The sequence below is a fragment of the Chanodichthys erythropterus genome, chromosome 11, assembly GCF_024489055.1.
Source record: "Chanodichthys erythropterus isolate Z2021 chromosome 11, ASM2448905v1, whole genome shotgun sequence".
Taxonomy (NCBI): Eukaryota; Metazoa; Chordata; class Actinopteri; order Cypriniformes; family Xenocyprididae; genus Chanodichthys; species Chanodichthys erythropterus.
The window spans coordinates 11185571-11209742 of NC_090231.1; the positions used below are offsets into that span (position 1 = coordinate 11185571).

General features: G+C 36.2%; 1 protein-coding gene across 3 annotated transcripts; it reads right to left on the minus strand.

Moving 5' to 3' along the window:
- Positions 1 to 315: 315 nt before the first annotated feature.
- Positions 316 to 17092, minus strand: cd99l2 (CD99 molecule-like 2). Of its 3 annotated transcripts, XM_067401650.1 has the most exons (12): positions 16944 to 17092; positions 16764 to 16845; positions 14387 to 14437; positions 14199 to 14246; positions 12442 to 12504; positions 9601 to 9681; positions 7091 to 7144; positions 3972 to 4043; positions 3813 to 3869; positions 3599 to 3718; positions 3446 to 3511; positions 316 to 3208 (listed from the first exon to the last, which is right to left on the minus strand). In XM_067401650.1, the coding sequence occupies exons 2-12, from the start codon at positions 16822 to 16824 to the stop codon at positions 3147 to 3149; spliced, it is 735 nt and encodes a 244-aa protein (XP_067257751.1). In that variant the 5' UTR covers positions 16825 to 16845; positions 16944 to 17092; the 3' UTR covers positions 316 to 3146. The 3 variants fall into 3 exon arrangements, with proteins under 3 accessions (XP_067257751.1, XP_067257752.1, XP_067257753.1); XM_067401651.1 differs by having other exon boundaries at positions 7094 to 7144; positions 16764 to 17090; XM_067401652.1 differs by lacking the exon at positions 7091 to 7144 and having other exon boundaries at positions 16764 to 17088.
- Positions 17093 to 24172: the final 7080 nt, after the last annotated feature.

Below are 24172 nucleotides of genomic sequence, written 5' to 3' on the forward strand. Positions count from 1 at the left end.
CTATATTGGCACTGTTACTTTTTAATTGTAATCAAGGGTGTTTTGACTCAAGTAAAACTTAAGTAGATTGTACAACCATTTCCACCAATGGTCTCTACGCAGCCCTGATCATTTGAACACAGGATGCCATATAATATTTAAAAAGCCAATTACAAAAAAAATCTATGAATGTGAATGTATTTGTGCAACCCTGGTTGTTCTTTCTACATACACATTTTTTAAAATTCTGTTTAAAAAAAAAAAAATGACTCCAAAAACTTGCAACCGGGTTTTAAGAAAAATAAACAACCAAAAGAATCAAAGACCAGATAAACTGTTTATTGTTGGGTTTCTTTATGCTGATATTTTACCACCAAGTATAACCAGTGAGATACAATTTTGAGAATTACAATGTCTAGAAGAGGATTGCCAGATATGTATAATTACAATTAATTGTGTTTTCATTGTTCTTAAGTAGGCACTAATGAAAACAGAGATTTTATGATGGCCAATATTTCTGAAGTTCACCTCGATGCTGAATTCAATGACAGATAAACCTACAGCATTACAGTGCGATATGTGGCAGTATCTTGATGCAAGAATTAAACTGGCAGTGCAAATCAAGACACTTCAGAAACCAATTTCTTCAATTTCACATTTCTCAAGTTGATAAATAAACACAGTACACAAGAAAAAGACCTTTAATATCTACAGCTAGAATCCAAAACATGCATATCTGTACAGTTCAGCACATACACCCTTGTTTTGACAAAATTGCAACTATACTGGCCAAACGACACCAGAGAGCCCAGAGATCCTTACAAACTAAACATCCACCATATGAACTACTAGAACCCAAATGTAGATGGTCAATTGAAAGAATTAAGGAGTTTTTAACAGTCAGTTCAACAATGTGTCCAAGCAACAAATCTGAAAGCAGTTCAACAAACAGATGATAATGTTGTCGAACATATTCAAGACACTTGTGAATTTCCACATTTGCCTGTATGTTTTACTCAGCCGTTTCAAATTCATTCCGCCGGATCACAATACTCACACCAAAGTCAAAGAGCATGCAAAAAGGCAAAACCATCACATTTCATCTTTGGTGTTCTTCGTTTCTGACAAGTGTAGCACCAAAAAAGCTACATTTGTTCTGGTAGCCAAAGCAGTAAAAAGAGCTACATTCAGCTAAAATTCTGTTTGTTCGCTTTCACCCTGGATACTGTACAAAAGCCTTATTAGAACGCGCCGTAAAGTACCAGGGAACATTCTGCGCCTAGTTTCTGACATCATTACCATTTGCAAGACTTGTAAATCTACTTCATCTTGGGCATGTGAGTTAACAATATTTCAGAAGTGTTCAAACTGCAAGAGTGTTAAGGTGCGGTCACATTTACCGTTGTTTGGCAAAAATTTCCAGTCATTTTATTAGGAATAGACAATGGACCTTGATTCAGAGTTCAGTGAATGTGACAACACCTTTAAACTAGAACAACGTACTTAACCTGGTACGTCTGGTTTGTAGACATTCAAGTGAGGCAGCCCTTCTAACTAGTGCTGTGGTAGTAAGCTAGCGTGTCTTCCCTAATGTTAGTGTGGTAAGGCATTGGGAAGGAAAGCACCATTGGCGAGGGCTTAGGTTGAAAGTAACAAAGGTGCACCTGAATTCACAGTGACGAACAACAACTACAAGAAAATCTGGAGGATCTCAAGTAGGGGAGAAGATGGTAAGGACTGAGCTGCTGCTTTCCAATCCAGTTTTGCTAACTCTGCTTGCTAGTTCCAGATGGTGGCCTTCCAAATGAGAAGAAATGAAGGGTCTTGTCAAGCTCTGTGTGGCACAAACAGCAGACCCAAATAGAGTGGGAAAATTAGCAAAACGGGAAAGCAGTAAGGGACTCGTTAAGGCAATAGCAAAACTAGGAAGGGTGCAACAGGTCTCTAAAAGTCTCAAAGCTAAAGCTCAAACATGCTACAAACGATACAAACACTAAGCTAGGGCGAAAAACTACTCCCCATAATTCAAAACGAGTGGGGGGCACAAACATTTATGTACATTTACTGCTACAAGTGTAAATAGAGATACACTGATACAACGGTTTGAGTACAAACTTGGAAACGGTACGCGATTTACAAGCACATTAATCCCTTAAAATCCCGGAAAAGGCAAATCGATCAGAATTAGCGGTACGAGAGTTTACTACACTGCTTGAGTATTGCGCTAACATGAAAACACCACTTTTTGGTTACTTTCACCCACAAGTTACTTCACGCTATTGTATCTAGTCATTCCGATCACCACGTCGAAATCGTCTATTCCTCAGGAAAGGAATCCCAACCACCGACATCCAACTAACACACACAAAAGCGGTTTCTTCATCAACACACGTCACATCTTCACAGTTATACCCATTTTAGTCATCTTTTAAAAAAGCAAATTAGAAGGAAGCAGCTGTCGGTTAGTTGTTCGTCAATTTTTTTTCTCTCAAAAATTCACTCTAGTAAAAAGTTAGCTAAGACACAAAAACCTGCATATATGTGTAACAATCTTTTCACATTGCTCTGTGAAAGCAAGGCAAATATATACAGATCATAAACAAACAAAGAATCCTTCACAAATCCTTCATCGTCTAGCAGAATCAACAACTGATCTGTTAAGCCTGTCTTGCTGTTAAAACATAAGAGGAACACATTCTTGACCTATAAAAGCATATCTCTATGATCATCCAATCAACTGTTTTTGTAAACCTTGGATTAATCAGTTGTCTCATTGTTTAATGTGCATTTGTGCACAATAGGAATGATGAGCTAATTTGACAAACTGAAAGACTGTAGTGCAGAATGTGTGGGACTTTTTGTATGGGCTCCATGAAACGACCCAAGTGTGATTTCTCAGGTCTCAGCAGATCTAAAATTCATTTTTAAGTGTATTCCATTTCATTGCGATATTATTGCAGACAGACTTACTAGCATTGTTGCATGTGAACAGTTGGAATATAATAAATTAAAAGATATTACACTATGTTTAAGGTTGATTCAACAGTCACGTTGGTACTTAAAAAAGGGTGTCGAGGTGCAAATGTCCTGGGAAATACAGTGGCATTCAAATAGGAGAACGATGATTTAGAATTGCGCCCTCTTCAGTTGGGACAATGCCTTTCAGATTACACAGCATTTTCCTCTGTCGGCGGCTCAGCGTTGGGAGGCTGGAGAAGAGTTTGTTGAACTGGAGTAGGAAGGAAAATAACAATCATCATTCTGTATGAAAATAATGAATCGTTATTTTATGACCTTATAAAAAGAAAAGCAGACTAAATTGTTTTTTCTATTATTGAACATTTTTGGATGGAGAATAATTGTGTGATAAATATGGGTATTTCTACAATGGCACTTTTGTTTTTGCACCATGCTGCATCCATGCATCCATCCTGCAGACATTAGCCTCATAAACAAGGGTCAGTACCTTGTGGCTCCTGTGCGACTACAGCATCTGGGGCATCTGCCTTCACCATATCTGCATTCAGACTCTCTGTGGAGAGAAGAAGCACATGATAAGGAACAAATGAAAGAAATACAAGCTGTGTAATACAGTTAAGAAGGAAAAGTGTTTCCTTACGCTGTATGCTGAAGCACAACTTCTTCTTCTGGTAGGAGATGTAGCCGCTCACTGCACCAACCAAAGCCATGCCAACAGCGCTCACAATACCAGCGATGGTTCCAGTCTCAGCCATGGTGTCTAGGGATGAATACATAAGCCACTCTTAAAAGATCTAACTGGACCAAATGAGTAATTCTATACAAAACGTTCTTCTAATTTAACTCACTCATACCATAGTTACTGTCATCAGCAGGATCCAAATCACCCCCACTACTGGCACCTTTTCCACCTGTAGAAATGTGAACACTGAAATCACACTTGTGTAGTTGGCCAGTCATTGTTGCTTATATTTATATTCTCAATGTGAGGATCTGTCAGGTGGTTAAGTCACCTTTGCCTTTGTCGGGTTTGTAGGAGTTATCATTTGCCAAATCCACAAGCTCATCGTCTGTGAATTGACTACCTGAGATGTTAGGAAAGACCATTAGCTTGGGAACAACACCATAAGTACTCATGCATGGGTCAGTCTTGGGTTTACTAATCCTATTAGCTTTCAATTAGAGACCCAGATCTAAGATCTAAAGGTGAAGCTTTTGTTAACCCAAAAGATGAAAAGGCCCAGCACCCTGCAAGAAATAGAAAGCCGAGCTGTTGATTAGGGCTGGGCAAAAAAATAAATAAATAAATAAATGCTTGGTTAAAAATGATCTCGATCATTTTCTGTGTTTGTTTAATATACAATCCTATTATTTCCAATCTTCTCCTCTAGATGCTCATCTCTTATTTATCTTGCGCTATGATACAATGCTTTTTGATGCTCTTTTAATGCAGTTCAGCAGCAGCAATGAGTGAGCGAACCTTTGCTAAAATATATCATGTCTCATGTAATCGCTCAATCAGTGTTTCAACCGCTCAAACTGTCTCAAGACACAGAGCAGTCATTTACTTCAAGAAAGTCATTCATGGTCCATAGCTTGTTAATTATCTAAAAAATTAACTCTGAAGAGGAGCATTTTGCAATTTTTTATACACCGTATTACATATTCATTATATTTTTAGTTTTTGATGTCACAATTATGTATTGTATGTATGAATAAATCTGTCATGAAAACATTTTTATGATAGGCAATTTTTAAATTATTATATTTCGACAACAAAATTTAAAAGCAGAGTTTTTTTTATTAACCTAATAAAACTAAAAATGTCTTTTTTCTGGGTCAAGGCAAAATAATGGAGCAGGTCACTGAATAATATTATTTTTTATTATTATTGATATAAATAGCATGAATGTATTCATTTAGGCTCTGTTGTTAAATGTAACCTTAAATATTATAGCGAAGTACCAAGTAACAGGGTTCTCTGTTTAGCTCACACCATTAGATGATTTTTTTTTTTTTTTTCCCCTTGGACCCCTGTGGTGAAAATCAAGTTTTTAATGTTTATATGTCTATCTGGTGTTTTTAATATGATTTAAGACAAACTATGTTCAAATTTATAAGTCAACACCATTGCTAAGTATTTCAAACGTTTTTTTACAAGATGTAATATAAGTCTTAGGTGTCTCCTGAATGTGTCTGTGAAGTTTCAGCTCAAAATACCCCATGGATTTTTTTAAATTCATTTTTTTAACTGCCTATTTTGAGGCATCATTAAATATGCGCCGATTCATGCTGCGGCCCCTTTAAATCTCGCACTCTCCGCCCACTCCCGAGCTCTCGACTCTATCATTGCATAATCAAAAGTTCACACAGCTAATATAGCCCTCAAAATGGATCTTTACAAAGTGTTCGTCATGGAGCATGTCTAATCGTGTAAGTATGGTATTTATTTGGATGTTTACATTTGATTCTGAATGAGTTTGATAGTGCTCCGTGGCTAACGGCTAATGCTATACTGGAGAGATTTATAAAGAATGAAGTTGTGTTTATGAATTATACAGACTGCAAGTGTTTAATAATGAAAAGCAACGGCTCTTGTCTCTGTGAATACAGTAAGAAACGATAGTAACTTTAACCACATTTAACAGTACATTAGCAACATGCTAACCAAACATTTAGAAAGACAATTTACAAATATCACTAAAAATATCATGTAATCATGGATCATGTCAGTTATTATTGCTCCATCTGCCATTTTTCGCTGTTGTCCTTGCTTGCTTACCTAGTCTGATGATTCAGCTGTGCACAGATCCAGACGTTAATACTGGCTGCCCTTGTGTAATGCCTTGATCATGGCTGGCATATGCAAATATTGGGGGCGTACATATTAATGATCCCGACTGTTACGTAACAGTCGGTGTTATGTTGAGATTCGCCCGTTTTTCGGAGGTCTTTTAAACAAATGAGATTTACATAAGAAGGAGGAAACAATGGTGTTTGAGACTCACTGTATGTCATTTCCATGTACTGAACTCTTGTTATTCAACTAGGCCGAGGTAAATTAAATTTTCAGTTCAATGGCACCTTTAAAACTGCAGTGAACCAATCGCCAAATATATTGTAACCAATCCTGTCAACATGTGGGCGGGCTTTAGCAAATCATTAATTATGCTGCGAGGGGTGTCTCAAAAGAAGCCAGGTTATCCCGGTATATTTTTCTGTTGATATGAAAAATCGGGTACATTTAGCAATATAGCGGGTGAATTATGTATATGGTGTATATATCAATGTTATGATGAACTATATGTCTTTCTCCACTGATGTTCTAAGTTGTTCAAAGCATTTCTAATGATGCTGATTTTAGAAGACTGAGACCGAGATGGCGAATGGGTACATAGTTTTTGTGTAACATTAGCAACACATTTTTAGCTGTTTGATAATGTAGTCAAGCAAAAGGCTGATCATATTAATTAACATTATGTGTACGATGTTGTAGAGAGCGATACATAAAACGCATTAACATTCTAATACATCGACTTGTAGATGAGCCTGTATTATTCTCTCTTCCTCTTCTGAATCAGTTTCTGATATATATGGCTGAATAAAACCAGTATTCATCGTGTAGCATTTACCACAGTAAAGTTGACAGAGTGGATCTCTGAGCTGGTGTGAGTGAGTGGAGGCGGGGCTAATTTGCATATTCATGAATCTGCGTATACTAAAAGAAAAGAAAAAATGACTTTGTGCCTAAAATATTTATTATTAATATTGAATCAAGATTGGAATCAAGTGTTATCCAATCGAGAGCTTGTTAAGCAGAATCAGTTTGTGAAATATGTATCAATACCCAGCCCTACTGCTGCATACAATCCAGAGAAATCAGTGGAACTAGCAATCTGATTGATTCAACTCAAAATCCATGCAAAGTTAAGATGCAAGAGATCAGGAGCCCTGGTGGTCACTAGGTTAATGCTTCAATCCCTAAAAGCCTTGTGCCAAAATCAGAAAGCCGATTAGATTTTAAGATTTTAGATTTTAGAGCTCAGCTTTGACTTGTGGGTAAAAAAGTTGATTCTTCAAGCCAAGAAGATAGTGCAAGAGGGTGGCAGAACTATGTTACTCTATTTCTTACCACCTCTGCTATTGGGTTTGCCGTCATCACGGCCCCCTCCTCCGAAGTCTTTATCTGCCAGGGACAGGAGATGCCATCAAGCCTGGCTAGCTTGGGTTAATCCACGCTGACTAGCAACATAGTAGTTTCACAGTGATAGATTGTAAGGACAATATTATTGTCTTACTTTATTGTGTGATTCCTTTGGCTATGCCTTTGATGACTTTCAAGATTACATGGGCTTTTACAGAAACTGGATGATGCACAACATGTAATGATGTTCAGAAAACAAAAGGTATAGTTCGTGCAAAAATGAAAATTATCCCATGATTTACTCACCCTCAATCCATCCTAGGTGTATATGGTTATCTGACTATAAATATATCACAATAACAGATTTATTTAAAAATATCCTTAGTCCTCCAAGGTTTATAATGGTTGTGAATGGGGGGGCCACGTTTTGCATCCATCCATAAAACAAGTAATCCATACGACTCCAGGGGTTTAATAACAGTCTTCTGAAGCAAAGCGATGCTTTTTTGTAAGAAAAATAATCATATTTGAAACTGTAGAAATTCAAATAACTAGCTTCCAGCGGACAACCATACGCAGAATGCGCAAGTTGACTTGCGCCAAATGAGTAATCCTCTGATGCGATGTATGACGCAGGATGTAGTATTGTAAGCTTAGATGCCTCTCACGGTTCCTCCTCTCTTATATCGAAATCCTCTGAAATTTGTTTTGCGCTCTCCTCTGCACCTCTGCGTTCGTCATTACGTTGTGCGTCAGGTCAAAGGATACTCGTCCGCCACAAATTGACTTGCGCATTCTGTTATAAAGTCTTAAATATGGATATTTTTCTTACAAAAATGCATTGCTTCGGTTCATAAGACCTTTATTAACCCCCTGGAGTCATATGGATTACTTTTTTTATATGGATGGATGCATTATTTTTTACTTCAAAATGCCACCCCCTATTCACTGCCATTATAAACCTTGGAGGACTAAGGATGTTTTTAAATATATCTCCGATTGTGTTGGTCTGAAAGAAGATAGTCATCTATAACTAGGATGGCTTGAGGGTGAATAAATCATGGAATAATTTTCATTTTTGGGTGAACTATCCCTTTAACTCAACTTTCTTTCTTCTGAGAATCTGCCATTTGGACCTGCTACCCTATTTTTGCTTTTGTATCTCTTTTTGGAGAGACAGCCTTTTGAGAGGAAAAGTTTCATTTCAGCTCACCATTTCCTTCTCTCTTCAGAATGTAGAAAAAACCTCAGAAGGAAACTCAGAATTAGGCCAACATAAACTGTTTCAAAATGAAACAGTTTATGTTGGCCTAAACCAGTGGTTCCCAAACTGGGGTACGTGAGGTGACAAAAGGGGGTACGCGAACAAAATGCTGAGTAATTCATTAAATTCTACATTAAAATAATATTAAAATAGAGCATGTATTTCTCACTGCCAAAATGTCGTAAATCCAGTACATTTAATCAAATTAACTCATCATTTGCAGAAAAAAAATGACTGTATCCACACAAGCAGCAGGCATATGATAGATTGCGTGCAGAATCTGCTGCCTTAAATCGCGCTAAATTACTGTCATTCTCGACAATGCACCTTTGTAACAGTAGGGATTTAGCATTTACTCGCATGAAGAACAAATATAGACACAGATAATGAATTAATTTCGATTTAAGACTCAAACATTCTCCGATACAAAATCATACCTTGTGTGAGTTCTTGTATTTAATGATGATAACGAGCAAGAATGTAATTGTTCCCAAATATCCACATGACTGCAAACGTGACATTATTATACAACAGGTAAAAAAACAAAACGTACATTTTAAACAAAGTACTGCCAGTATTTACTCTATTTTGCAATGAAATAATAACGAAAACCACAGCAGAACTACAACACACGTCTGTGTTTCGCGAACAATTCAGCGGCTTTGAACGAATCGTGAGAGTCAGTGATTCTTTCACAGCCACTTGCTTCGTTACTGAATGAATGACTCACTCATAAAAACAGTGACTTGCTGCCACCTACTGGCGGTTTTAGTTTAATATTTAAAAGTTTTACTTAGTTTTACCATCATTGCATATTTCTCTATTGAACATTTTTATTTAAAACATTATTTATTTTATAAAGTTATTCATAAAGGTAAAAAAAAATGCACTGGAAAATCAATTTAGCAGACAAATATTGTCCCTTAATGGTAAAGGTGTGACTGCGGTCGAAGTGGAATAGAGGGGGTACGCGGAAAGATGGTAATGCCTTCAGGGGGGACTCCACGCTAAAAAGTTTGGGAACCACTGGCCTAAACCATTCATCAAAATGAGTATTTTATTACAACTCATTTTTGCAGGCTATCTGAAGGTGGCAAATTTTAGATTATTTTTTGCAGCAGATTTTGAAATCTTAAAGCCAGCTTTATTCTTATTAAATTATTTTATTCTTATTAAAGATGAATGAATGAACCACTAAATTGCAAAAACGAAATATGGAGAAGAAAATACATACCGCCTTTGCCAGAGTCTTTGCCAGGTCCTTTAATGTCATTTTTGGGATCCAGGGCATCTTTAAGATCAAAGTCCTCCACACCTGTCAGCCAAAATAATTACTCACCGCATTACAAATGGAATATGCAGAACTAACTGTAATTTTAATACAGATAAGTGACAATGAAAAACAAATGTTTCTGTGTGTTTGAAACAAAATAAAATGTTTAAATGAAATTTTTAAGAGATGAAGATGGAACCCACACAATGTCACAAGACAAAATGACAATGAAGACAAATGCAAAAGATGCCCATGTGATCATAATGTGCTATGATAATGGGGTATAAGACATACCCCACATTTTGACAGAAAGATTTAACTCATAAAAAAAAAAAAAGAAAAAGATTTGAGTCGACATCCACCAGCAAATCGGTGCTTGTGGCCATGACTTATTTTATCCGCCGTAATTACTTAAGCAGAGCGGCTGAAGAAAGTCATGGTTTTTATTTGATGTTAGCTGTATGAAAGGCATGCATTATATGATGATGTAATACTAGGGACTTTCTCCTTCTTCTGAATATGGAAGAACATTTAGAGCATTATAGAAAATGATCCATGATCACAATTATTTACTAGCCTCAACCAAAATTAAATCTAATGTGATTTTTGGTCCTTTTTTAACTTTGTATACACAAATATTCATGCAAACACGCACGGACAAACACGATGAACAGTTCTACAGGGGAACTGACAGCACGGTACAAACCAGACTGGTCTTTCTGAGGAGCAACAGAGGTTCGGAGAGGATTATGGGTTGTTCTGGGCAACAGGCCTGGCCGAATGGTGGCGTCAAAAAAATCAGTGTATGTCTCTTCTGTTAGTGGAGGTTAATATGTTAGTATTGTAAAGAAATTCACATTCAGAGGGTGCTGGGTATTCAAACCTATGACGAAGAGTGATTAGTGAGCACCAAAATTAATAACAAAAAGTATTTGGGAGATTCTTCTTTTATGGTATGCAGCATTCAATGTTCAAAATAGACTACACCCTAACCTAAACTGTCCCATACAATGTTTTTTGGAACATAAATAAATATAAGAGATCTATCAGGATAAATTACTCAGCATAACACATGATATAAAAACTATGGCCTGGTTTCACAGACAGGGCTTAGACTAATCCAGGATTAGGCCTTAGTTTAATAAGGACATTTAAAGCTGCAGTCCGTAAGTTTGGCCTCTTTGTCACCATCTCTGTTTGAAACCTGCAATTGCAGTTATTTGTGGAATTATCATCTTTACATGCGTTGTGGATTGGCACAGCTCCTCGGCGCGGATGAATCTAATGTTTGCTGTCAGTCACCACATCAGTGTGGATACTGTACTTCGGAATCAGAGATTGTACGTCTTGGAAGTATGACCGAAATAAGAATTTTCACCGGAAAATGTCATCTGAACAAGTAACATGTCTGCCACATTTGTTCTGACCAAGTGAGACAAAAAGCAATAAATCGCGCTGCCAATGGTGATTAAGTCTAATGATAGCTTAACTTGGATCACGCCAAACCGTGCAAATTATTATTACTGTTATATTTTGTTCTCAAATGTTTATTGTTACAACATCAGCATTGCGTGACTATTAGGGGTGTAACGATATATCGCAGTACGATATTTTGCGATGCAAAAATGTTACGATATGCATCGTAGAGTGATGGCGATACTTTTACGATATGATGGCAGTCTAATCTTATTGGTTGAGCTGCTGACGTGACCTACTCTGCAACATGGAGGTGGCAGTGAGAGAAGCCGTCTTGTCAACACATATTAAGGGTGCGTCTTAATCAGCTTTCTAGTTCAGTAAATGATTCGCACACACATTGAATCTTGCAAGCAGGTTTAAACGTTTCTCGCGTCAGTCTCTTGCTTAGTTGCGTGAGAAAAGTCGTGGCTTTCTTTCACCGCAGTGCCACATAAAAGCAAAAGATGCTTGCGATGTCTTAGGGGCCGTTCACATATTACCTCTTCTCCGTGTGCAAGTAAATTATTTCAAATGTAGTCGCGCAGCAGGCACGCTCATAATGGAAGCAACGCGGTCACGACGCGCATGCGGTGCGTTTTCCAGGCACATCGAGATTTTCTACTCTCAACTTTTCAGAATGCCACAAGCGCACCTCAGGCCAAGGTGAACCAATCGATCTTTTACGTAACAAAACATCAATCTCAGCCGAACAGCTGATCGTAGCTGTACAGGGTGGTTTCTATATCTAATCTCCATAAATATAGTAGTAAAGGTAATGCAAGGGCTAGAAATCAATGTATCCTTTGCTGAAACTTGGCGAGTGCAGTTCATGGTTGCATAGCAACGATGGACGCCATGGGAGCGCATTGGCTGCATGCTCAGATTTCCTGCGGAACCCACCAGTACCATTGCGGATTAGAAAACATTATTACAAGCTTACCGTTGTGAATCGGGCTAAGGTAAGAAGATAGTTTTGAACATTGGCTGGTTATGTACTTGCTCAAAAATTGATTTTAAATCATTTTTAACCAAAAAAAGTTACGGACTGCAGCTTTAAGTAGGTTTTATAAATGTGCCTTAGAAAAAAAATTACTACGGGTGTGCATCTTGAAACAAAACAATGACATTAACATATTTGAAGATATGTCAGTGCAAGTTAAAACAGCTCAAACATGCATTTTAGTCTGGGGCTGGCTGAAGCTTCGTCTACAAAACCAGGGGTATATGTTTTAGCACTCAAAGATACCACAGCTCCAGTGTTTATTGAAGAACATTAGTAAGGGGATTTGATTTGTGTTCATTTCAAGCAGAACAGACAGCTGGGATACAGTAAGTCCCTCTCACCTGTTTGTTTGGGCTTTGCTGGTTCCTTGACTGTGGGCTTAACAGGTTTAGGAGTGGGCTTCACTGTTGAACAAATGAACAACTTTCAGATTTTTTAAATTCCATTAATCCCATTTAAATTCCATTAATTGAAAGTCATAAAAGTTGATGATCAATCATATAATTTAAAGGTGAAGTATGTAGTTTCTGCAACAGTTATATATATATACGACAAGACATCCAGTTCACCCTCTCTGGACGTAATGGGTGGAGCATGACCTAGTTCATCTACACCTCTGTGAACCTAATGTGTGGTGTTATGTTTAGCGATAGGGTTATGGGTAGGGTTAGAGTGTGTTTGGACCGACTAGCTACCCCATTACGTCCAGTGTGGGGGGCTGGATGTCAAGCTCCACCCATTGGCTCTGCAGTGAGCAGTCTCTCCTTTTGCGCATAGTGCCTCCCTCAACTCAAACATCACAAACAGGCTACTTTTAAAGGTGTCATCGAACGTTTTTTTACAAGATGTAATATAAGTCTAAGGTGTCCCCTGAATGTGTCTGTGAAGTTTCAACTCAAAATACCACATAGATTTTTTTACTATTAGACAATTAATTTTTTTAACTGCCTATTTTGGGGCATCATTAGAAATGCGCCGATTCAGGTTGCGGCCCCTTTAAATGCTCACGCTCCCCGCCCACGGAGCTCACGCTTGCCTCAAACAGTGCATAAACAAAGTTTACACAGCTAATATAACCCTCAAAATGGATCTTTACAAAGTGTTCGCCATGCATACTGCATGTATGCATCGGATTATGTGAGTATAGTATTTATTTGGATGTTTACATTTGATTCTGAATGAATTTGAAGCTGTGATCCATGGCTAACGGCTAATGCTACACTGTTGGAGAGATTTATAAAGAATGAAGTTGTGTTTATGAATTATACAGACTGCAAGTGTTTAAAAATGAAAATAGCGACGGCTCTTGTCTCCGTGAATATAGTAAGAAACGATTAACGAGTAACTTTAACCACATTTAACAGTACATTAGCAACATGCTAACGAAACATTTAGAAAGACAATTTACAAATATCACTAAAAATATCATGATATCATGGATCATGTCAGTTATTATTGCTCCATCTGCCATTTTTCGCTGTTGTTCTTGCTTGCTTACCTAGTCTGATGATTCAGCTGTGCACAGATCCAGACATTAATACTGGCTGCCCTTGTGTAATGCCTTGAACATGAGCTGGCATATGCAAATATTGGGGGCGTACACCCCGACTGTTGCGTAACAGTCAGTGTTATGTTGAGATTCGCCTGTTCTTCGGAGGTCTTTTAAACAAATGAGGTTTATATAAGAAGGAGGAAACAATGGAGTTTGAGACTCACTGTATGTCATTTCCATGTACTGAACTCTTGTTATTTAACTATGCCAAGATAAATTCAATTTTTAATTCTAGGGCACCTTTAATAAAAGGTCCAACATATTAGGAAAACTTTTAGCTGTGTTGCTATGTGTCATGAGTAGGCTAATGTAATGGAGGCCAGCTAGCGAGAGCTGTGCAGGTAAACCTCACCACCCTGATCTCAAGAGGCACACTAGCGACTAACGCAAGAGACGCAAACTTTTTATGACACTGACATTTATGTTCATTATGGACCTATGTGTAACTTTTTTTAATTGACACACAAGGGTTAAAAGGCTCAATTAACAGCAATTGATCTGCTTATGACAGTTATATTAATTATATCAAACAATTATTACTCTCACCTGCTCCTCCTGCACCACCTGCTGGGTCCACTTTAGGTGGTGGGGTAGCTGTGGGAATTAAAAAATTTAAATACATTTAATCTACAAAATAAAATCAGCCTGACACTAAGGCGATGCTGTTTATACAAATCCCCAATACTGCTGTATAATCCTTACAATGGTTACATCATCATAATTGACATACTTACGTGGTAAGTCATCATCAAATGCATCTGCCAAGTCCAGATCCTGACTTATGCCTGTAAAACACACAACAAAATAAGACATTTTTACAACTCATGCATAAACATACACTAAATGAGTATTCAGATCATGAACAAGCATGTATTTATGTAAATCACGCCTCAACACACACTACAAATGCACATTAATATAAATGCATAATTTTGTTTATGCAGATCATCCAATCCCTGTAATATTCTTATTTGCCTAAAATACTGGCAGTATTAGGTACCGTAATAAAATCTCAGATGATAGATGGATGCTAATGCTAAAACTGGATCCAGCTTTATTAAAGACTCTTTATGATACAAATTCCACAGTAGTGCCGCCACATTCCTGGATTTTAACAAATGACAGCTCGGCAATGCATTCTTCAAGTACAAAGAGGCAAAACAAAAGATCTTTTGTATTCATGTACTACACAACAAAGACATTTCTGCAAAGATTCTTTCCCCATGTGTCATCTTTTGCAAGTACATTTCTAAACCGTTTCTTCTGTAATAAGCCAGATGTAACTCTCCACGTCTTATGCAATGAATGTCTACCATATATTTTTAGCACTGGGTCACAGATAATGTGGTGCAACACTCCACTGGGGTCAGTCTTATCCTTCTCTGTTTCTTTATCTCTCTCTTTTCATCTGTCTATCCCTCTATCTTTTATTTCAATTTCTTTCTGTCTGTGCCTTCTGCTTCTTTTAAAACTTGGCTTTCTTGCTCATTTATAGGTTGTCTAAGTGCACACTAGGTTTATCTAAAAGCTAAAAGCAGCAGCTGCCCTTCATACAGCAGAGCCAAAGCCAGCTCAGCATTGGCACACTGTTTTGTGATCAATATGTCATGTGACAGCAGTTAATATCAGATGTTTTCCCATTCAAAACAGATATCTGTGGGTCTAAATACAGTACATTAGTTAATACATTTTGATTTTGGGTTTAATTAGTGATTCAGATAGTATTGTAATGATAGATAAGACAAATATATTGGAATTTAAAAAAAAAAAAAATCAAAACATGAACCTTACACCTAAAACATTGGTAAAACTATATGCTCATAAATATAAAATGAGTTTTCAGGTAGGGAGTGGAAACATATCTAATTACATATACAGCGAGGGGTGTGGCTGACAGAAAAAAAGGGAGGGGCCGTTAACCTCTGCCAGAACTGCTGACAGTGGCTTTCCTAATTCATTTCAATGATGGCTTTAGATAAGGGGTATTTTACAAAATAGAGCATGGAATGCACATCATCTGTGTTTCTAAACAATATTCAAAGTAGCCTTTGAATATAAAAATGTGTTATTCCTGTCATACTCAGGGTTGGAATCTCTCAACATGATTTAGCTTCAACAAGCTTGGAATCTTTGACATTGAACTCGTGTGTCTCACACCAACAGAGGGGGCCCGTTACCCCCTGTCATAGAATGATGGTATCTTCCTATCTTCCGCAGTCTCCAAAAAATTCCAAACTCCTATTCTGTACCTGGGCGCATTGTGGCTTCGTATGCGCATGCGCTCTGACTCTGCCTCTCAACTACCTGTACCGTGCTAGGATGAGGAGACTATGTGGAAACGACATTGCTCTCTGAATATATTTTAATTTCAGTCAGTACTGAACAGTATTGCCTTTTTTTTTTTTTTTTCTAGCCTAGATAAAAAAAAAACATGATTAATGCCTTTATAAATTAAGTTAAACATTTATGTTCTATTAAACGAGGGGTGTGGACCACCATAAACTGGAATGATATTACAATTTATGGCATTATTAATATAATATTTTTTTTTTTTTTAAATAGGACGATGTTAATTCATGAAATACGCGAATAATCAGTGATTGACGTTTAAAAAAGTGTGAATTTGATATACATCGTTTAATAATAAACCAAATATATTAATAGTAGTAACTTAAATTGCCCTAAATACATCTTTGCACAAGGTGAAACATACAAGAGATTAATATTAGCGATGCACTTTTTAATATTCAGTACTCTAGAATATCCTTCTCATCCTCATTAATATGCTTAACGCACAGATTCACAATGTCTCACCAAGTAATCAAAAAAATGTTTTTTATTTTTTGTATGTTGATGAAAATCATTTGTTGAACCCTCAACATGTCTCATACAGCGCTGTAGCAATGGCTAGACCCAGACAGATGATCCAGACCCAGACAGATGTTAAAACGCAACTCAAAAACGTTGATTTATGTGATTCATGCATCCAGGGCTTTACATAAAAGTAGAGTCTGCATTAAAGTCGAAGTCTAAATGCTTTAAATCAATGCAAATACAAAAAAATGAAGTAGGCATGGCACCGGGTTCAACAAAGAGGGGCGCAGCGCTTACCTTTCACTATCAGCAGAGAAAAGACCGCTAGAAGCGTCCATGTCGAGAGCTTCTTCCCCATGTTAAAAGTCCGAAATGGCACCTAAATTACAGCAATATTAAATATTGGCAGTAGATGATGTATTTGTGACTGTTTGTCCTTGGGGCCTAAGGGGGATTTTAAGAGCCGTAGGTTCTCACTTAGATCGGGAAAGGCTGCGCGCCAGTCTGCAGTGAGAATGAGCGAGCACAAGATTCACAGCCGCGTGGATCACGTTACAACACCGGCTTTAGGGCGGTTCCTGAAGCTCAGCTACGCTTTTTACTTAGAGCACGCTGAAATGCACTGTTTTAAAAATAGGCGAACCTACCCACGTTACTTGTTTTAGCTACATATAAATACGTGAACATACTAATGAACTTTGTGACCAGCTGAATGTCTAATACGCGCGATAAGAATGTTTACAGTTGGTGAAGGACTGCTCGAGGAGATAAGATGACCTCTCGTGCAATCGCTATTCACTTAGAATGACTGAATTAGGATAATTGTGCATCTCTGAATAATTAAATGTCTTGCACAATTGACTTCAGTTAATAATTTATGTCTGGTGGGCTAACACATGGATATCTGGTTTATAGCTTATATCTGTTTATGTGCATTTATTACTAATTAAAGTTTTACCATGAAGAAATTAATTAGTAGAAACAGTATAAAATCCAAAACCACTACTTGAACAAATAAAAACCAGTTAAAACCTTACAGACTTGTATTTTTAGAAATGTACAGAGTAATCTATTTAGCTATTATCAGACACTTGGTTTTATATTTGGATTGTTAATGATTGTTACATTTTATGTCTTCACTGTATTATTGTTAAATTAGCATCATGTGTAACATGGTTGGTAAACTACTTTCCAAGTCATTTTTATGATCCACATTGCAAAGGAAGGCATACTGTAAGTGTATATGCATTTACTCTTGAGTTTTGATGTTCTCGTTGACTTCTGAAACCTAGCAAGTATACTTTGATAATGAAAGTAGAAATTGGCACTTATGTTTTTGTTAGAATCTAATAATTCAACTTAATAATACAATTTCAAAAAGGTCTATTCGGGTTGAGCGATCCAGCACAGAAAAGCAGGTACCTGGGTATCAAATGGAAGACTCAGACTCAAAGAGTGCAGTTCAACCAAGATACAAAGTTTATTACGTCAGAGAGCCAATTATATTGAAAATATAGGAAGTGAAAGTGGCACCTCAGTAGTAATACAATCAATAGGGGTTGTACATGTTCTCTAAGCAAGCATGATGTAAAGGCTAGACAGAGATACAGAAGAACAAATCAGGCACATGATGTTCTTAGAATCTTACAGTTTTTTAAAATAAAACATAAATGTTATGTAAATTAAAAGAGCCACAGAGACTCATTGTGTGTTTATTGTGGTATGCAATGGGTCCATGGGTCCATTATCTGATAAGTGGTGCATTAGAGATCATATACAGTATGCCTGCTTTTTCCATGGTTCTCTTGTTTTCCATTTACTTAAAATTTACTAAATCTTATGCAAACAAACAATACTAAGCAAATATGACAAATAAATGAGTTGAGACTTGAAAGAGGTTAAAGTCACAATGGAGAACACTTACCCCAGGTTTCACAGACACGGCTTAAGCTAGTCCTAGACTAAAATGTATGTTTGAGCTGTTTTAACTGAAAAGAACTTGTACTGACAGATCTTAAAATATGCAGTGCCATTGTTTTGTCTCAAGATGCACACCAGTAATGTTTTTTCTAGTGTACGTTCATAAAAGATACTTGAACTAAGACCTAATCCTGGCTTATAGGCTAAGCCCTGTCTATGAAACCAGGCCACAAAATTTTGGAACAGTCAGAAAAACAGAACGCGGCCTACAAGGTTTTTGCCAACCCAAGATGTTATCTGTAATAAAGTGCCACAGGGATGACAAACTTTTGTTAGTCAAAACCCAGAAACCCAAAAAGTTAGCATTTTAGCACTTCCGGTTCCATCATCACAAAGTAGGATTGTTTTTATTATTATTTATTTATTTATTTTTTGTGTGTTTGTGGTTAACCGCCCTTAGATATTTTCATGTTTTATTCTATGATATAAAATTCATTATACCCCTTGTGATTTTTTTTTTTCAACTTTTTCTTGTCTTGAAAAAGGCAGTTGCTAACAAGTGTCTAAATGGGACTGCTTGTCTGGGACATGAAACATCATCACTTTGAACAGGTAAACTCATCTACTCACTAATCCACTTTAAAGGTGCCCAAGAACGTTCTTTCACAAGATGTAATATAAGTTTAAGGTGTCTCCTGAATGTGTCTGTGAAGTTTCAGCTCAAAATACCCCATAGATTTTTTTTTTAAATAAATTTTTTAACTGCCTATTTTGGGGCATCATTAACTATACACTGATGTTTTCAGCGCGCCGCCCCTTTAAATCTCTCGCTCCCTGCCACACGAGCTCTCGACTATATTACAGCGCATTTACAAAGTTCACACAGCTAATATAACCATCAAATGGATCTTTACAAGATGTTCGTCATGCATGCTGTATGCATGCTTCGAATTATGTGAGTAAAGTATTTATTTTGATGTTTACATTTGATTCTCTATGAGTTTGAGGCTGTGCTCCGTGGCTAACGGCTAATGCTACACTGTTGGAGAGATTTATAAAGAATGAAGTTGTGTTTATGAATTATACAGACTGCACGTGTTTAAAAATGAAAATAGCGACGGCTCTTGTCTCCGTGAATACAGTAAGAAACGATGGTAACTTTAACCACATTTAACAGTACATTAGCAACATGCTAACCAAACATTTAGAAAGACAATTTACAAATATCACTAAAAATATCATAATATCATGGATCATGTCAGTTATTATCGCTCCATCTGCCATTTTTCGCTGTTGATCTTGCTTGCTTACCTTGTCTGTGCACAGATCCAGACATTAATACTACCTTTCCTTGTCTAATGCTCGAACATGGGCTGGCATATGCAAATATTGGGGGCGTAAATATTAATGATCCCGACTGTTACAGTCGGTGTAATGTTGAGATCCGCGTGTTTTCCGGAAGTCTTTTAAACAAGTGAGATTTACATAAGAAAGAGGAAGCAATGGGGTTTGAAACTCAATGTATGTCTTTTCCATGTACTGAACTCTTGTTATTCAACTTTGCCAAGGTAAATTCAAATTTTGATTCTAGTTCACCTTTAACAGTGTTAATAATCATGCTATTGCAAACTATTAACTCAAAATTTCAGGGAAAATGTTTGTTAAATAAAAACTGAAAAAGTTTTAGGAAGCTCATTGATGATACTGAATTCATGTGTAGTTCATCTATAGCCTTTACTCTAATTGTATTTAGGCTTTCAAAATTCACAAGTTGTGTTCATTTTTGAAAATGACCATGATGAATAAAACAGAGCTTATTTTCTGCTACAATCCAAAAGCCAATGGAAAAATAATACTTTTTTTTTGGTCGAGGGAACCAGGGTGATGATAACTTCCAGGTTGGACAACAAAAATATGTCATCAGTGCAGTACTCTTTAACTCAATCTTTCTTCCAATCTCACTCCTCCCACTATAGTATACATCTTTAATGTAGACTTGACAGCTGGGATGTGCACTTTGATGTGACACATTTAGCATAAGCATATGAGCTGTAATTTATCTGCAAGTTTTGCATTGCTTGTAAAAAAAAAAAAACAACATGATATATTTGACAAAAGAGATTTTAATTTGTTACTTGACTCTCAATGGACAGTGTAAAAATTTAAAAAATAAGCTGATGACGTTGTGCAAGTGAATGGCAGTCCAAGTCAAAATATTAGTTTTATGTCCTGATGTACAGAACTGTGCAAAAGTATTAAGCACATTAGTATTTTCACACACACACACATACACACACAGACACACATACAAACATACAAACACACACACACACATGCTGGTCAGTATAATAGTTTTCTAGAACATTATATAAATTGGTAAACTATTTAGCTTAGGCTATTAAAACAAACACCACACAAAGGTTTTAAGCCAGATATTTACTAGTGTGTCAGTATAGAAAATATCAGTTTACTTGCAAACATTCCATTAGCCATTAATTGTAAAAATCCAGTGATATTTTTGTATGCACAAAGTCTGACAATGGCCAGTATGCTCCACATGGAGATCTGATCTCACAATCAGTGAGACCACCTGTGATTATATAAAGAAACAGAAAAAAAAATGAGACAGACTAAATTCAGAAGAAATGCGACAACGTCCCCAAGATGCTTGAAGAAAGCTACCTACACCTGAAAAACTATGTGCAAGTGTACCTAGGACAGTTTTGAATGCAAAGGGTGGTCACACCAAATATTGATTTGATTAAGTTAACAGAAGTTAATTGATAAATAAAATCTGTTTGTGACATTTTTTGAAAGCATTTTCACTTTACAGCATTTTTACACAAGTGCCTATAATACTGTAGCTTTAGGTTTCTTCAAGCATCTTGGAGACATTGCCGCACTTCTTCTGGATTTAGTCTTTCGTTTTTTCTGTTCTCCATGTGGAGTATACCAGCTGTTGGCTCCTTGCACATACAAAGCTTTCACTGGATTATTACAATTAAAGGTGATAAAGAGGATCTTTTCGTCGAAATGAGGGAACGCCTCCCAAAACTCGTGCACGATTATTGGAAGTGTTTACCACCGTCATTTGCTGTGTATAATTAAGACTCACCGCAGGTAACTCGTAATCTGCAGTTGTTACTCCTGTCTCCTGACAAAAACATCGCATGCGGCGCCTGTGGAGTGTGGAAAGATACTTAAGCGTGCAGCCGCACACGTCTCTCACAAGGAACAGAATGGCAATGATTGACAAGCCAGAGGGCCAATCGTTTACGTGATGATCGCAAAAACGATTGGCTGATGTTTTTAAGGCCCTACCTCATGCACAGATGATGTATATTAATCCTTTCAGTGCACCTAATAAATAGTCTTTTATCAGTTAGTAAAGACAGTTTCAAGTAATATTGCAAAAATTTATAAAACAAAACATCCTCTTTAGCACCTTTAATGGCAAAAGGAATGTTTGGAAATGTAAACTGATATTTCCTACTGACATACTGACACATTACAGCAAAATATATAAATAACTGACTTAAAAAGGAGGATACTAACGTGCCTAAGACTTTTGCAAGTACTGTATATGAATGGAACATCAAATTTGGTTGGTCTTGCTCTTTTCAGGCACAAGTCAAGTTGCCCTTAATTATACGGTGCTGTACAATACAATACAATACAGGTTGTTTCAAAGCAGCTTTACAGTGATAAACAGGAAAATATTGATTTAGTCATGCAAATAAAATTCTGCTGTAATGCAGCTCTAAAAAGACAATAGTAAACAGTGATTATTCAGCTGAAATCACTTCAGTGTTGATTAATTTCAGTTCAATAACTGTGTAAAGTACATCAATTATGAAATGAGTTCAATTCATCTAAAGCAGCTCTGCTATTTTTCTGCTATAAAGCAGAAAACAGTGATGTCATCATCCAGCTAAGTTGTCATTGCAGTAAAATCAGTAACATTGCTGAATATTAAGTGTCCCCAACTGAGCAATCCAGAGGCAACAGTGGCAAGGAAACCAACATTGAGAAAAAAACAACTTTGGGACAAACCAGGCTCAGTCAGGGGGGCCAGTTCTCCTCTGGCCAATGAACAAACATGGTGTGATTAACACTGAATACATTTATTATACAGTAATAATGTAGTATAATATAAAACAAAATGCAATTATTACAGTTTGCTACAGCCTTTAAAATTCAATTGTTGATATCAGGAATTTCATTTCATGTTAATTCTTGACATCAACATTTGAATTTCCACTATTGAAGACTAGAATTCTTGATATCTGTAATTGTATTTTCACTAGGCTGCCATTCAAATTCAATTGTTGATATCAAGAACTGATTTCTTACTAGTTGAAATTCCAATTTCACAAATGAAATAGCCTACAATTCTTAGTAAAAATCATAATTTTTGATATCAATAATTACATTATTAGTAAAATGCGAATTTTTGATATCAACACTCTAAAACTAATTCAGAGGACCTTTAGTCATTACTATATTGTTGTGAAATAAAAAATCAAGTTCTGACATGCTGTTAGATTTTTTACTTGCAATTGTTATTTTATTGAGCTTGGATGACACACAAATTATGCCTCTTGATTCGATATACTATCATGACTGTTAATGTAAAACACAATCTGATGACGTGTAAACATGTTTCATTGTTTTGAGTTGTATGAACACTTCTTTTAATTTAGATGAACTTAAGTGAAACTGGGCTGGGATTTATATTTCCCATCATGCTTTGCCCATGGCACTTGAAAAGAAGAGTAAATGCTAAAATTGAGTGTTATATAATGTTTTTTGCATACGATTAATGGTAAGGGAGATTTAATAGTAATTAGTGTTTTGTTATGCTAATTTAGAAGAGTTTCTGTTAATGTGGGTTTTTGGAGATTTACCATCATGGTGACAAGCGGTGCTTGGTAAGTTCATGTAACTTAGAAATGCGTTATATTGTGTCCAAAAACCGTCTTCACCTTACTTAAAACATTATGTTGGATCAACTTAAATAGTTGCATTCATCTTGACAATTATTAAGTTCATGTTACTTAGAAATGTGTTTTTATTGTGGCAAAAAAATGTCTTCACCTTACTTAAAACATTATGTTGGATCAACTCAAAATAATGCTTTGAATTAATGTAATTCTCCCAATTGGCTTAAGTTAAAAATTCTAGTGGAAAACGTTAACATATTTTTGTTGTTGTTGTTGAACCAATGTTTTATTTTTTAGAGTGAAGAATTAAATTGTCACTAGTTGAAATGTCAGTTCTTGATATCAACAATTGAATTGCTACTAGTAAAAATGTTAATTTTTTATATCTGAAAATGTATTTCTGATATCAATATAATTTCAGATATCTAAAATGGCTTTCTTACTAGTAACAATCACATTCATGATATCAGAAACTAACATTGTCACTAGTGTAAATCAAATTATTAATATAAAAAATTTACATTTTTACTTCAATTTTTGATATCAAGAACTGACATTTCAACCAGTGACAACTGAATTATTGATATCAAAAATTATTATTTTTACTATTAAGAATTGTATTTCTGATATGTGAAATTGGAATTTCAATTAGTAAGAAATCAGTTCTTGATATCAACAATTGAATTTGAATGGCATGGTGACATTTCACTATAGTGAAAATACAATATCAAGAATTCTTTTTTGTAGTGGAAATATGATTCTTGATATCAAAAATTAGCATTTTAACTAGTGATAATAGTAATTGTTGATATCAAGAATTCATATCCTGAGAATGAATAAAAG

Coding starts and splice junctions, on each gene's coding strand:
- cd99l2 (XM_067401650.1), bottom strand. CDS start 16,824: ATGGGGAAGAAGCTCTCGACATGGACGCTTCTAGCGGTCTTTTCTCTG. Junction 14,247..14,386: donor ATTTGATGATGACTTACCAC/GTAAGTATGTCA, acceptor TAATTCCCACAG/CTACCCCACCACCTAAAGTG. Junction 12,505..14,198: donor AGGTGGTGCAGGAGGAGCAG/GTGAGAGTAATA, acceptor TTTGTTCAACAG/TGAAGCCCACTCCTAAACCT.